Source organism: Aspergillus pseudotamarii (genome assembly GCF_009193445.1).
Source record: "Aspergillus pseudotamarii strain CBS 117625 unplaced genomic scaffold BDV38scaffold_8, whole genome shotgun sequence".
In the NCBI taxonomy this organism is placed as follows: domain Eukaryota; kingdom Fungi; phylum Ascomycota; class Eurotiomycetes; order Eurotiales; family Aspergillaceae; genus Aspergillus; species Aspergillus pseudotamarii.
This window is the reverse complement of record NW_022475022.1, coordinates 481624-494929: the sequence shown is the minus strand read 5'-3', so window position 1 is coordinate 494929 and position 13306 is coordinate 481624. Positions and strand designations below refer to the sequence as shown.

The 13306-nt window shown below is 49.0% G+C and overlaps 5 protein-coding genes across 5 annotated transcripts; 4 read left to right on the top strand and 1 right to left on the bottom strand.

Moving 5' to 3' along the window:
* Nucleotides 1-309: 309 nt before the first annotated feature.
* Nucleotides 310-1883, top strand: BDV38DRAFT_268619 (flavin monoamine oxidase family protein; the record flags this gene model as incomplete). Its single annotated transcript, XM_032056810.1, has 3 exons — nt 310-657; nt 731-1052; nt 1120-1883. The coding sequence occupies 3 exons, from the start codon at nt 310-312 to the stop codon at nt 1881-1883; spliced, it is 1434 nt and encodes a 477-aa protein (XP_031917446.1).
* Nucleotides 1884-2855: 972 nt separating this feature from the next.
* On the bottom strand, nt 2856-4636 carry BDV38DRAFT_268618 (S-adenosyl-L-methionine-dependent methyltransferase; the record flags this gene model as incomplete). Its single annotated transcript, XM_032056809.1, has 4 exons — nt 2856-3050; nt 3108-3859; nt 3949-4438; nt 4532-4636. The coding sequence occupies 4 exons, from the start codon at nt 4634-4636 to the stop codon at nt 2856-2858; spliced, it is 1542 nt and encodes a 513-aa protein (XP_031917445.1).
* Nucleotides 4637-4920: 284 nt separating this feature from the next.
* Nucleotides 4921-6817, top strand: BDV38DRAFT_204632 (Zn(II)2Cys6 transcription factor). Its single transcript, XM_032052507.1, has 2 exons — nt 4921-5713; nt 5815-6817. Exons 1-2 carry the CDS (start codon nt 5084-5086, stop codon nt 6664-6666), a joined length of 1482 nt encoding a protein of 493 aa, XP_031917444.1. The 5' UTR covers nt 4921-5083; the 3' UTR covers nt 6667-6817.
* A 545-nt stretch (nt 6818-7362) lies between these two features.
* BDV38DRAFT_204629 (allantoate permease family MFS transporter) lies at nt 7363-9388 on the top strand. The gene has a single exon (XM_032052506.1). The coding sequence runs from the start codon at nt 7590-7592 to the stop codon at nt 9117-9119; it is 1530 nt and encodes a 509-aa protein (XP_031917443.1). The 5' UTR covers nt 7363-7589; the 3' UTR covers nt 9120-9388.
* Nucleotides 9389-12132, top strand: bxlB (putative beta-xylosidase). Its single transcript, XM_032063031.1, has one exon. The coding sequence runs from the start codon at nt 9658-9660 to the stop codon at nt 11992-11994; it is 2337 nt and encodes a 778-aa protein (XP_031917442.1). The 5' UTR covers nt 9389-9657; the 3' UTR covers nt 11995-12132.
* The last annotated feature ends 1174 nt before the right edge of the window (nt 12133-13306 follow it).

Here is a 13306-nt window from a genome sequence, read left to right as displayed (position 1 = left end):
TGTTTTGTCATCAACGTGCTGAATGAATACAGCCTGCTGATCAATTGCCTAGACCTCTAATATGTAGATCTTCCTGTCGTGGTGTGCTGTGATAGGAAGGAAGCCGCGGGACCCGATCTTATCGATAAGCTCGTTTATCCTTATCGCGCTATCTTATCGCCTTCGGCGCATGTCTTTCCTATTTGGGTAGCCTACGTCAGTTGGACTAGACGTATATAAAGTCAATGTTGATGCTGTTGACTGATGGTCGTACTGTTGAAATCTGCTCATTCTTTTCTATACGCATCATACTATCCGGATATTATCAGAATGGCTTCTCAGTCACCTATCGGTTCTCCTAAGTCCGTTGACGTGGTAGTCATCGGCGCTGGACTCAGCGGGCTACGGGCCGCTTTGGGTGTGCAGGCAGCCGGGCTCTCCTATGCAGTTGTTGAAGCTATTGATCGCGTAGGGGGTAAGACATTGACCGTGCCGTCCAAGCAAAGTGGCCCCGGTGTCAACGATGTCGGCGCCGCTTGGATCAATGACACCACGCAAAGCGAGATTTATAAACTGGTCCAGAAGTATGGACTGCAAGTGGAGACCCAAGCTATCCCAGGCCATGATATCTTCCAAAGCCCAGAGGGCTGTGTTTTGTTTAAACATGGTGAACTTCCAGTAGGATCCCCCCCCGGTTCTTCGGCAAGTATATGTGGCTGCTCAGTACTAATCAGTATACACGTGTTTCTAGGTGAGCGAGGAAGAGAAGGAAGCATTGTCTCAAGTGCTGGCGCATTTCAATGAGCTCGTTACTAACGTCAATGTGGAAGACCCCGGTTCAGGACCCAACGCGAAGGAGTTGGACAGCATCAGTCTGCAGGAATACTGCATCCAGGCTTTCCAATCTGAGTTGATTGCGGGTCTCTTCGATACCATCATCCAATCTCTAATTGGCGTGGAAGCCAAGGATATGAGTTTGCTGGCTTTCTTGCACTCTATGAAGGCCGGGACCGGATTCGAGGCTATAACATCGGACGGTAAAGATGGAGGACAGCAGCTCCGTGTCCGACAGGGTAAGGAATCGAGCACACCCGCCATATACTGTACATGATTCCTACGATGCTAACACCAATCTAAAAGGCAACCAAATCATCTCCCAGAACATGGCGGCGGAACTAAAGCCAGGTTCTATCTACCTCTCAAGTCCAGTAACCGAAATTAAACAGTACCCAGCCACAGGAACCTGTACCGTCCACACAGCAAACAACACGACCTTCCACGCAAAGAAAGTCATCCTGTCCGTTGCAACTCCTCTCTACAAGAAGATTACATTTGACCCACCCCTCCCTGAATACAAACAGCTTCTGGCAAGAGAAAATAAATTAGGCTACTACAGCAAAATCATCTTCGTCTTTGACAAACCCTTCTGGCGAACCGCCGGCCTCACCGGCGCCATTCAATCACAGACAGGACCCTTCACTTTCACCATGGACAACAGCTTCCCCGATGACGAGCAGTGGTCTATCGCCTGCTTTACAGTGGGACGCCGTGGACGTGAATGGTCCCAGCTCTCGCAGGACGAAAGACGTCGGACAGCGTGGGAACAGCTCCGCTCCGCGCTTGAGAACACCGACCTACCATCCGGAGAAAGGATGCAGGTCCCTGAGCCCATCAATGTGCTCGAGTATGAGTGGACCAAGCAGGACTTTTTCCAGGGCGGGCCTGAGCCGGGTACACCGCCTGGTGTGATTTCTCGGGCTGGTAAGGATGCCGTGAGGAAGCCGTTTGGAAGCGTGCATTTTGTGGGGACGGAGACTGCATTGCATTGGAAGGGGTATATGGAGGGTGCAGTGAGGTCGGGAGATCGAGGTGCTAAGGAGGTTGTTGAGGCACTTGCTACATAAGGGCTATTGTTGATGAGGAAGAGCGTCGGTACCATGTTTAAGATTGAGCAAGAATGGGAATTTAGTCTTCGAATGACTAGGTCGATTATTTTGCTTTCAGATGTGCCATCCAAAAGTATATTAGCATGCTAGCTGTGAATGAATTAGTCGGTTGCGTATTCCTAATGACCTAGAGCTTTTGGGTTACCTTTTCAGGGCAAATTAGAATTGGCTTCAGGCGTCCAGGCTCCGCTGGAAGTTCGCCGGAGTACATAAATCCCCCCTTCTTTCCCTTCCTTTTCCTTTCTCCTCTCTCCTAGAGTTGGCTTTGCTGCGCCTGTCCTTATCAGTGCTCATAACAAGAAAAAGAACCTTCCATATTGTCCTGCATCAGTGTAGAAGACATGGCGTGGGTGCTCCTTGATGTATTCCAGTTGCATGTACTGTTAGTAAACTGTTGTATGCACAGGGCAAGGAGAGCAAGACCATTCCTTACTACCCCAACTGTAGCGATGAGGGCGAAGCTACCCTCTACTACCCTAAGCGGCTACATTAATGGGGACATTTTCTGATTTAATCAGGCAGGATTAAGCTAAAATGTGAGTGCCGACCCTGTTCGACGCAATACTTATCAACATTATCTAAGATTCATCATTGTGAAAGAATTGAGGTGAACGTTTGATAGTTCCGTCGGTATTCGCCGACCTTGACCAGCGACAACGACAGAAAGCACTTAAAGATCATTCCTAGTGTAGCCATTAGGAGATTGCACTTTTGATTTCGGGAAACAACATATTGTCATAGCTTTCTAGAGTGATAGTACATGACAAAAGTACAGCGTCGTTATTAAGACTCAGCTTCATTATCAAATAACAGTTATACTCCCATCAATGCGTCATACATCACCGCGTACCAACCTTCTTCTATTCATGTCCCAGGCGAATATCCAAGGCGAGGAACCACCTAGCAGTTGTACTATTTCCAGACAGCAGATTAAGGAATAAATGCACTGGGCATCTTTCCAAGCTTCTCAATCGCCGATCTAATAGCACCGGAAATTCCAAACTGACTGGGGATACCATCCACCCGGTGGGTAGAATTGATGTTCTTAACCAGGACGATCTGGTAGCATGTTGCACCTCCCTGGCGAGAGACGATAGTGGCCCAGGAAAGGAACCACTCCCAGGTCTAAAATTGATCAGAAAAAAAAAAAATTAAGAAAGCAAAGACAAAGCAAATACTTACCCGATACCACTTCGGGCCGTACTTAGCCTCCACATGTTCACGGTTGGCAACCCAATTGCGATACCACCGCCAAAGGGTAGCAGAGTAATGAACACCGACCGTGTCAACACCCTTGATTTCGAAGCCCGTTCCCTCAAGTTGATCAATGACCCATCCGAGGGGCGTGCTTGCGTCTGCTCCAGGGAAAACGTATTTGTTCATAAACAAGCCCCAAATCAAGTCCTCATACTGCCAGTATTTCCGAAGACCGGAGTATTGCAAATAGAAGACACCGTCATCATCTAACATATCATGAACCTGTTTCAAAAAGCCGCGGAAATGGCGAACGCCCACATGTTCCGACATTTCAAGACTAGTAATCTTTTTGTATCCTCCTGGGACCCGAGGAGAGTCACGGTAATCCAGACGATGAATTTTGCTTTGAGATTCAGGGATACCAGCGTTGCGAAGGGTGGTATTGCCCCATTTTGTCTGGTTGCGACCCAAAGTGATACCGGTGACATGGGCCTTGTAGTGAACACTGGCAAAGGTAGCTAGGGTTCCCCAGCCACAGCCGATATCTAGCATGGTGTCACCCGGTTGCAAATCGATCTTCTCGCAGACTACGGTAAGTTTGTTGTCCTGAAGCTGTTCGAGGGATTCTTCCTTGTTGATATCGCCAATAAGTCCAGAGGTATAAATCATGCGGGGCCCTAGAAACCATGCATAGAAGTCGTCGCCGCGATCGTAGTTGCCGCTCACCTGTTCCTCGTCTATTCATGCGTTAGCTGGACATCCCATGTGATTGACCTCTCGTTCAAGGAAAAGCCATGAAATTGATATACAAGGGATTTATCTGTACCTTGAGAGCGAGAGTGAACGATGAGTTCAGGAACAAAGCCAAACAGGAAATGCTTAAATACGCCCCATGAGAAGCTGAAACTAGCCCAATCGTGGCGGTACTCGAGGTTCTCCAGACAATCTCCATTGTTGAACTCCACCTCACCACGGAAATACTTCTCGTAGAAGACCTCAATGGGGATCTTCTTCTTGCCGTTGTACCGGGCCCGATCGCTCTCTTTGTGGAAATTGAGATAGTATTCCACAGGCCGACCCGGAAGCTTAGCCTTCTCGTTCATACGGGGGGACATGGAGGAGAGGATCGTCCAGAAAGCCATGAGGATGGGGATCGCGGTGCATACTGCAATGAAAACTGTAAAGTAGAGTCCACCGCCCAATTGGTAGGATATAAACCACGGCACACCGATCAATAGGGAAAAGAGAAGGAGATTGGACCATGAGTCATTTCCAGCGCCGTCAGCGGGGAGAGGGGCATTTTTAATAGCAGGTGACTGTAAGGATAAGTCGTGTTATTACAATTGCTCGATATTGAGCCCGTCTCTCCTTTCTTGTTTCGCGTTTTTGGGCAATGAATTTGAGCTTACCGTTGTCGTCCGAACTCCACAGTCTTGTTTTGGGGGGGTTTGTGTGGTCTCTGGGGTCACAATGAAGTCAAAAAAGGGAGGAGACTCGGGGTGCTTTTGTGACATGGTGACTGAAGGAGAGCTCAAGCTCTGGCACTCTCTCCGAAACGTAGAATGGCCGATAGAGAGTGACGGAATTAGGTTTGGCTTGTTTATATATTCGCCATTTTGGCGGAACAAGGACCTGGTGTGCCTGGGCCCTGAGACCCACTTGACACGTACCAATTGATTCTCGCTGTTTCAGCGTATAGTGTATCAATAATGATCTACTGTGTAGTACTCAGTATCAAGCTGCTCATCAACTCCTTCTTTGCCTATTACTTGATCGCGGGCAGCTGAGGCTATGCCAGAAAAGGATAACCGACGTTATCTGTGGACCCACTGCCTAACCATATAGGGAATAGCTCAATGTGATCCATACTCACCATTCCATTAACATGGACATCGGATCCAACGACATCCCTTGTATCCTCCCTCCACTGCCATTAAACAAAGGATTGGCCAGAAGCTACCATGCATGGGGTACTCCAATTCAAGAGCACCAACGGAGAGGGGTCTTTCCGTCCTTACCGACGAAGGAATGCCAAGAGGACTAAATCCGGGTGCCTAAGCTGTCGGGTTCGGCACACCAAATGCGATGAGACTAAACCAATCTGCGGCGGCTGTGTGCGCAATCATTTGCTCTGTACCTGGCCCAACTCGGGAAAGACGATCATTACTTCGGCGTCCGCGGGATCCGGCCGCCCCGAGCAGTCTCAGAATGCAACATCACTGCGTCGTCTCTCCCCGAACCGTGCACTATCGCTTTGGCCTCGGCTCAATGGGCGGTCGGGCGAACAAAGGCTACTTCAGCATTACATCGAGAGGTCAGCACAGAGGCTAGTAATAAGAGATGTCATCAAAAACCCCTTTCTTACCTATATGCTGCCTTTGGCGCAGCAAAATGACGGGTTCCTTCATGCCGTCTTTGCCATAAGTGCTTCTCACCTGTCTTATGATGATCAACAATCACACATTGTCGCGCTTTCCCATTATGGGGTTGCGCTACGGGCAGTCAAATATCTTATCACAGAGTATGGAAGTGGGTACAATCGTAACCCCATGGTGATAGTAATGTTGCTACTAGCGTTGTGTACTTTTGAGGTGAGCTCCTCTTCATCCAACAACTAATGTAACGTTTGAGAAGCGCTTGCACTCAGCACGTGGCAGAGTTTTAAAGTATTGTGTATTAACAAGGGCTCCAGATAATAGACGGAGACACAAAGGGCACCGTGATGCAACATTTACTACCATGTTGTGCCCTGTTGGCGTCACAGGATAACCTCTTAGACACAGTCGATGAAGATTGCGCATGTTTCATCGCAGAGCAGTATATGTTTCTCAGTAATGTCAATAGTCATATCGGTCTTGGCCCCATAAAAGCCAGCAGCTCGAGACCCACCGAGAGCCAAAGTTTAGATCTTTCACCACTTTCATACCGAGCTTATTATCGCGGCCGATGTTCCGGGTGCGCGTACGAACTATTTGAAATGATCCCACCAATTGCTGCTTTCGCCGAGAAACCAACCATGTCTTCTCCCCGACACCGTGATCCAGATATCATTGGGGAGTTCCACTCCCTCGAACAGCAAGTCCTACTATGGGCAGTACCAGCACCATGGGATGGGCAAAGTCTCCCCAATGGGCCTGACGCAGACGAGATAGCTGCTGCGATCTTTCAGCAGATGGCCTTACTTATAACGCTGCGGTGTGCACTAAATGGTCCAGGGGTGCCGTCACCACCCATTCGAGATCAGATCTGGTGTTGTGTATCTGAGGCCAGGCGACTATTAAAAACCATATCGCCGTCGAGTTATGCATGGGGAACACTTCTTTGGTCACTGTTTCACATTGGATCGTGTATTACCGTCCAGGAAGAGCAGAGTGACTATATTGCTACTTTTATGACCATGGAAAACAAGCTTCCTGTCTGTACTAGTCTAATATCTATCCTGTCCAAATTATGGGATGCCATACGTCAGGATGGGAGGTATTATGGCCCTTATGGAATTAGGAAATTCCTCGCGCGGGAGGGAATCAAGCCGAGCCTGGGATAATGCTCGGCATGTCGACAGTGTCATCGCCCGCTTATTAGCATGCTCATGGCGAGCATTTTCCAAACAGAACAGCTTTCCATGTAGCTGCTACAGGCTCCCACACGGGAACCGTTGATCTTCTGCTAAAAAAAAAAATTAAAATAAAGACTGACGGAACAATGATCAAGATGCAGATTAGGGGACGATATTGGATTCAGCGATCCGTGGTTGTCATACTGACTGTTCCATTTCACGTCGAGGAAGAAATAGGAGGCAGATGTTGGTTTTCAGTCTTTTGTGCTAAGGGATCTAGAGCAATGACTTAAGGAGGCCATACTTCGGCCGTTGAGCTGCTTTTCGATACTAGAGCCGACCCAAACGAGCAATTGGGCATAGCATGAATATATTGCAGGCTGCAACAGGCCCCTCTGAGTGGACATATATGCCTGCGAACAGAAACGGTCCAAGTCGAATTAGAGTGCGCGCGCATTCAACAATATACTTCATTGGCGCTGACGTTAATTAAATCTTTTACTTAATTGTGAGCCCCGTGACATAGAACGAAACTTATTTCATGCATAGTGGTCTATGCGTATGTGAGGTAGGCAGCGGTCCGTGCAATGCTGACCGATTTTAGATTAGGTCAAATTTCCCTAGTCTTTTGGGCGTGGAAAATCATCCCTAAAGATGGATATGTTGTTAATAACCTCATGTCATGGAAGCCATCAGTGAGTCAGAGCGGGTAGTTGTTATTATCAATGTGATAAGAGTCTATACGATGGCGTGCTTTTCGCCCCACGAATGCTCATCGAAATACGACCCTAGAGCCAAGAAATTCCAGATGCCGATTTAAAAGCGTCGTATCGCTCCATATTTGCCCTGGAAAACTTACGTACGGTTTCTGCTTTCATTCTCCGGCGTATTGAGAGGAAATATCCGTGACAATGGCATTGTCCACGGCTGCTTCCGCGGACGAGAAACATGTCGACATCAAATCAGCAGCGACCGCTAGTTCATCAACCGTCAAGGGCGATGGCGCGCTCCAGCTTCTCGCGGCCGGTGGTGAAGCTGGCACACTTGACCCCGAGGCCTCACACCGACTAGTCCGCAAGATCGATCTTTACGTGATGCCGCTGATCTGCATCGTGTATTTTCTACAATATCTGGATAAAATCGCCATCAGTTATGCCAGTGTGACGGGTCTTCGGGAGTCGGCCAATCTTCATGGGAACCAGTTCAACTGGGTCTCCAGCATGTTTTTCTTCGGACAGTTGGCGTTTCAATTCCCGACGACCCGTCTCATCCAGGCATTTCCCCTTGCTCGATACGTCGCCTTCAATGTGACAGTCTGGGGCACGATACTAGCATGCATGGCCGCGTGCCATTCCTTTGCGGCATTGATGATATGCCGTACGTTGCTTGGCGCTGCCGAAGCCGCAGTGGTGCCGGCTTGGGTAGTGTTCACGTCACAATGGTATCGCAAGGAGGAACAGGCTTTTCGAGTTGGATTGTGGTTCTCCATGTGTGGCTTTGCGCAAATGTTCGGAGGGTATATTGCATACGGTGTAGCCATCCATATCGGCGGCGATCCTACTGCTTCGCTCCGCGGATGGCAGGTAATTTTCCTCATCTTAGGCTTGTTCACTGTCGTGATTGGCATCTTGTTCTTCTTCATCCTGCCGGACTCGCCTGTGACTGCTCGGTTTCTATCACCAGAAGAGAAGGCCCTGCATGCAGAGCGCCTGCGAAGCAACGTCCAGGGCATCGGCAGTAACGTGTTCAAGAAAGCCCAAGTGTATGAAGCTCTTAAAGACCCGAACACATGGCTGTATTCCTTCTGGGTTTTGGCTGCCAATGTACCGAATTCTATCGCGACTAGTTTCGGGAACATTCTCGTGTCGGGCATGGGCTATTCGCAGACGCAGAGTCTCCTGCTAGTGACACCTTTAGGTGCCTACGAAGTTGTTGCCCTCGTCGGGCTGACCTACCTCGCTATGAAAACCGAACAACGACTCCTCTGGTGCATAATTGGTCACATCCCCTCGATCGTGGGTGCAATCCTCATGGCAACCACAGACAAGGCCCCCGCCCTTGTCGGCTACTATCTCACCGGCGGCATTCCAATCGGGTGGACCACTATCCTGGGCCTAACAAGTACCAACATCGCTGGGTCAACGAAGAAGATCACTGTCTCATGTATCCAAACGATCGCATACACGGTCGGAAATATTATTTCGCCCCAGACTTTCCAGGCGAAGGATGCCCCGCAGTATCTGCCTGCCAAGATCTCAATCGTCATTTTATACGTTCTTGTCACGCTGGATCTTTGCCTAATTCGCTGGCTGTCGATCCGGGAGAATCGCCGGAGAGACCAAGAAAAGGAGGCGCTTGGCGATGCGTATATCGTGCCGCAGAATCATGAGTTTTTGGACCTAACCGATCGGGAGAATCCCGAGTTTCGGTATGCGATTTGACATTCTCTGACATTGTATATATATAGCACCAACATAATAATGGATGTGACATGACATATGAATGAATATATAGCGGATCTGCGCATTAGAAAGAAGATCGCAATTAAAACATCAGAAGAGGAGGGGCATGGTCGGCTAACGTTCATTTCCGCCTAATACGCAAAATACAACCAACTCGCAGTCATTGCCGCAATATCTCCGCACCATGATCTGCATTCCCCGCAAGGGGTTGACATTCAGGCTAATTGCTTGCATGATAACAAGGTTATCGGTTAGCCATCGACGCTGTGCGATTGGTGGAAGGACAAACAGCTCTCCAGACGAAGAATTTGTCCATCGCCAGAGCGATACTTAACTACTATTATGTGAGCATGGATATCAGCCGGTTTTGTGTTAGAGAGCATTGCATGATCCTTCGTGTCCCAACGGCGGTAAATTCAATTGACGAGAGTGCCCTCGGTTTGCAGGCATATAAAGGCGACCTTGCCTCCTATCGCCATGTCTTGGCCAGAGGTTGTCAAACTAGGCACTCAGTAAGATGGTGCACCTCTATCCCGTCTTGCGGCCTCTCGCCGCATTCTCGTTCTTTACCTCCCTAGCTTCGACTGAGAGCATCTTTCCAGATTGTAGCACTGGCCCATTAAGCAAGAATAATGTCTGCGACACTTCACTCGATCCCGTATCTCGTGCCAAATCGCTCGTGGCAGCCATGACTCTTGAGGAGAAAATCAACAACACCAAGTACGACTCGTCCGGGGCGCCCAGACTGGGCCTACCTGCCTATAACTGGTGGAATGAAGCCCTCCATGGCGTAGCCGAGGGTCATGGTGTGTCGTTTACCGACGGGGGCAACTTCAGCTACGCAACTTCCTTCCCAATGCCCATCCTCCTCGGAGCTGCTTTCGATGATGATCTTGTGAAGCAAGTCGCCACTGTCATCAGCACTGAGGCTCGAGCGTTCGCCAATGGTGGCCACGCGGGTCTCGACTATTGGACACCCAATATTAATCCATTCCGTGACCCGCGATGGGGCCGAGGTCAGGAAACTCCCGGAGAAGATCCGCTGCATCTTTCTCGGTATGTCTACCATCTGGTGGATGGACTTCAAGATGGTATTGGACCAGAGAGACCCAAGGTAGTCGCAACGTGCAAGCATTTCGCAGCGTATGATTTGGAAAACTGGGAAGGTATCGAGCGATATGCATTTGATGCCGTTGTGTCCTCTCAGGATTTATCTGAGTACTATCTGCCCCCATTCAAGACATGCACGCGCGATGCAAAAGTCGACGCCGTGATGTGCAGTTACAATTCCTTAAACGGCATCCCCGCATGCGCAGATCACTGGCTGCTGCAGACTCTCCTCCGTGAGCACTGGGGATGGGAGCAAACTGGCCACTGGGTCACAGGTGATTGTGGCGCAATTGACAACATCTACGCTGACCATCATTATGTCGCCGATGGTGCCCATGCCGCCGCCGCTGCTCTGAACGCCGGAACGGACCTGGACTGCGGGTCCGTCTTCCCGGAATATTTGGGCAGTGCGCTCCAGCAGGGACTGTATAGGAACCAGACATTGGATAAGGCACTCGTCAGACTATATTCATCCCTTGTAAAGCTCGGGTATTTCGACCCTGCAGATGGCCAACCTTACCGATCGATCGGGTGGAACGAGGTGTTCACTCCGGCCGCCGAGGAACTTGCCCATAAAGCAACGGTCGAAGGAATCGTCATGCTCAAGAACGATGGAACTCTCCCGCTGAAGAGCAATGGGACAGTAGCAATAATTGGCCCATTTGCGAACGCAACCACCCAACTGCAGGGAAACTACGAGGGACCTCCAAAATACATTAGGACGTTGATATGGGCAGCCGCACACAAGGGGTTCAAAGTTAGATTCTCTCAAGGCACAGATATCAACTCAAACAGCTCAGCCGGGTTCGAAGAAGCCATCTCCGCCGCCAAAGATGCAGATATTGTGATCTATGCGGGCGGCATAGACAATACAATTGAGAAAGAGTCGCAGGACCGCACAACTATTGTGTGGCCCGGAAATCAGCTAGATTTGATCGAACAGTTGTCCGACCTGAAGAAGCCATTAATAGTAGTGCAGTTCGGCGGTGGGCAAGTGGACGACTCCTCCCTTCTTGCAAATGATGGTGTCGGGGCACTCCTCTGGGCTGGTTATCCAAGTCAAGCGGGTGGAACAGCCATATTCGATATTCTAACTGGCAAATCAGCACCTGCCGGACGTCTCCCGGTAACACAATACCCAGCCAGCTATGTGGATGAAGTCCCCATGACAGACATGACCCTTCGTCCAGGGTCCAACAACCCAGGAAGAACCTACCGATGGTATGACAAGGCGGTGTTGCCCTTCGGCTTTGGTCTCCACTATACAACGTTCAATATGTCATGGGATCACGATGGTTATGGTCCGTACAACACGGATTCTGTAGCCAGTGGTACTACTGATGCACCGGTTGATACGGAGCTTTTTGATACATTCTCTATCACGGTGACGAATACCGGGAAGGTGACATCGGATTACATTGCTTTGTTATTCCTGACCGCTGATGGGGTCGGACCTGAGCCTTACCCTATCAAGACACTGGTGGGATACAGTCGCGCGAAGGGAATCCAACCCGGACAAAGCCAGCAAGTGAAGTTGGATGTTTCGGTGGGTTCCGTTGCAAGGACTGCTGAGAACGGAGACTTGGTGCTGTATCCGGGGTCTTATAAGCTGGAGGTAGATGTCGGGCAGGACTTCCCGACGGCCACATTTACAGTTAGTGGAGAGGAGAAGGTGTTGGATGAATTTCCCGAGTCACAGCAGAATGCAACTTCCAATGTCACACATCAGGGGGCGATGAGGTAACCGAATTGCTGTGCCCAGTTCATGACGCAATATTATCAATTCTCTTTTTCATGAGACAATAATAGTCAATCAAATAAGAGTGTGATAGCCCTAGATGCAGATCATATGTACAATAGCATCGGTAGTACTCAATGATGTCCGGGAGAATGCAAGCTCAGGATCTATAACCCCGTTGATGTGAACGCGTGACGTCACACGGAAGCGTCACGTGGTACCGCGTATATCTTTAACTGCCTTAGGCTCCAGGCTCTTGAACCAAGAGCTGCCCAAAACTAGTACACAAGTGACAATTTTAAACTGCATGAACTTTTCATGGACTGTATAACGTGCGATGTGCTCAATACCGGTCGCAAGGTGTCCACTCTCCAAACCCTTTTATATGTAGCTTGTAACTCGGGGTTATGTAGTTGTCATACGTCTCTTGAATCATCCAGCTCGACTACTTTATATATATCTGAAAATCCTTCATTTAGTTTTGAGCAGTAGTAGACCAAATGTAAAATAGCCAAAGGGACGAAGAAAGTTTCAATCGACTTACTAACTTATTACCTGACCGATTTGATGTCCTTGTGTTACAATTTTAATAAATATTTGGTCATGCACGGACTTTCCTAAGGCCCACCAAGCGTTGGACTGCGACTTGGAGGGTTTTATGTAGGTATTCGCGATAAAAACTACGAATCAAATCACAACTACTCTCCATCGCCAATAATAAACCAAGTACGCAAACTATGTAGCTCCTGTCACATTTGCCTCTCCGTCTATGATGGTCTCCGTCGTAGTTATATACTGTGTGCCAACCAACACTGGCACGGTTGTAGTTAATTGTAATACTGTGTTCCCTGACACGTCCAACCATGAAATGTTCAGTAGTCCTGGCGCTTTAGTATGAAATGCACCAATCTGCTGTTTCGATAGTTACGTAGTATGTTGCGGCTTGGAGGAACATACGGGAAAGACCGGTGCAAATCCGATACTTGACACATGGTTCTCGGGTATATCTGGTAGAGGGGAGAAAGAGCATTAGTTAGGGCCACCAATTGTTTTCTTTTAAGTTCCAATTTGATGCCTTCACCAGCATGATTAGCGAACTATTGTACTGTAGATATCTTTATAAGTGCAAGCCTGTTGTAAATGAGTGGGACATTAGTCCTGCAACACACACAGAGAGAGACATCTCAGACATTCTCTGCATGTTCGATAGGGTGCTTGTAGAGAAAAGTGGAGGCCCGCCGGCATCAGTGTCAACTTTCTCAAAGTATGGAAATCATGCCGGCCGACATGTAGCTCATTACAGAGCGAAGATTGCATG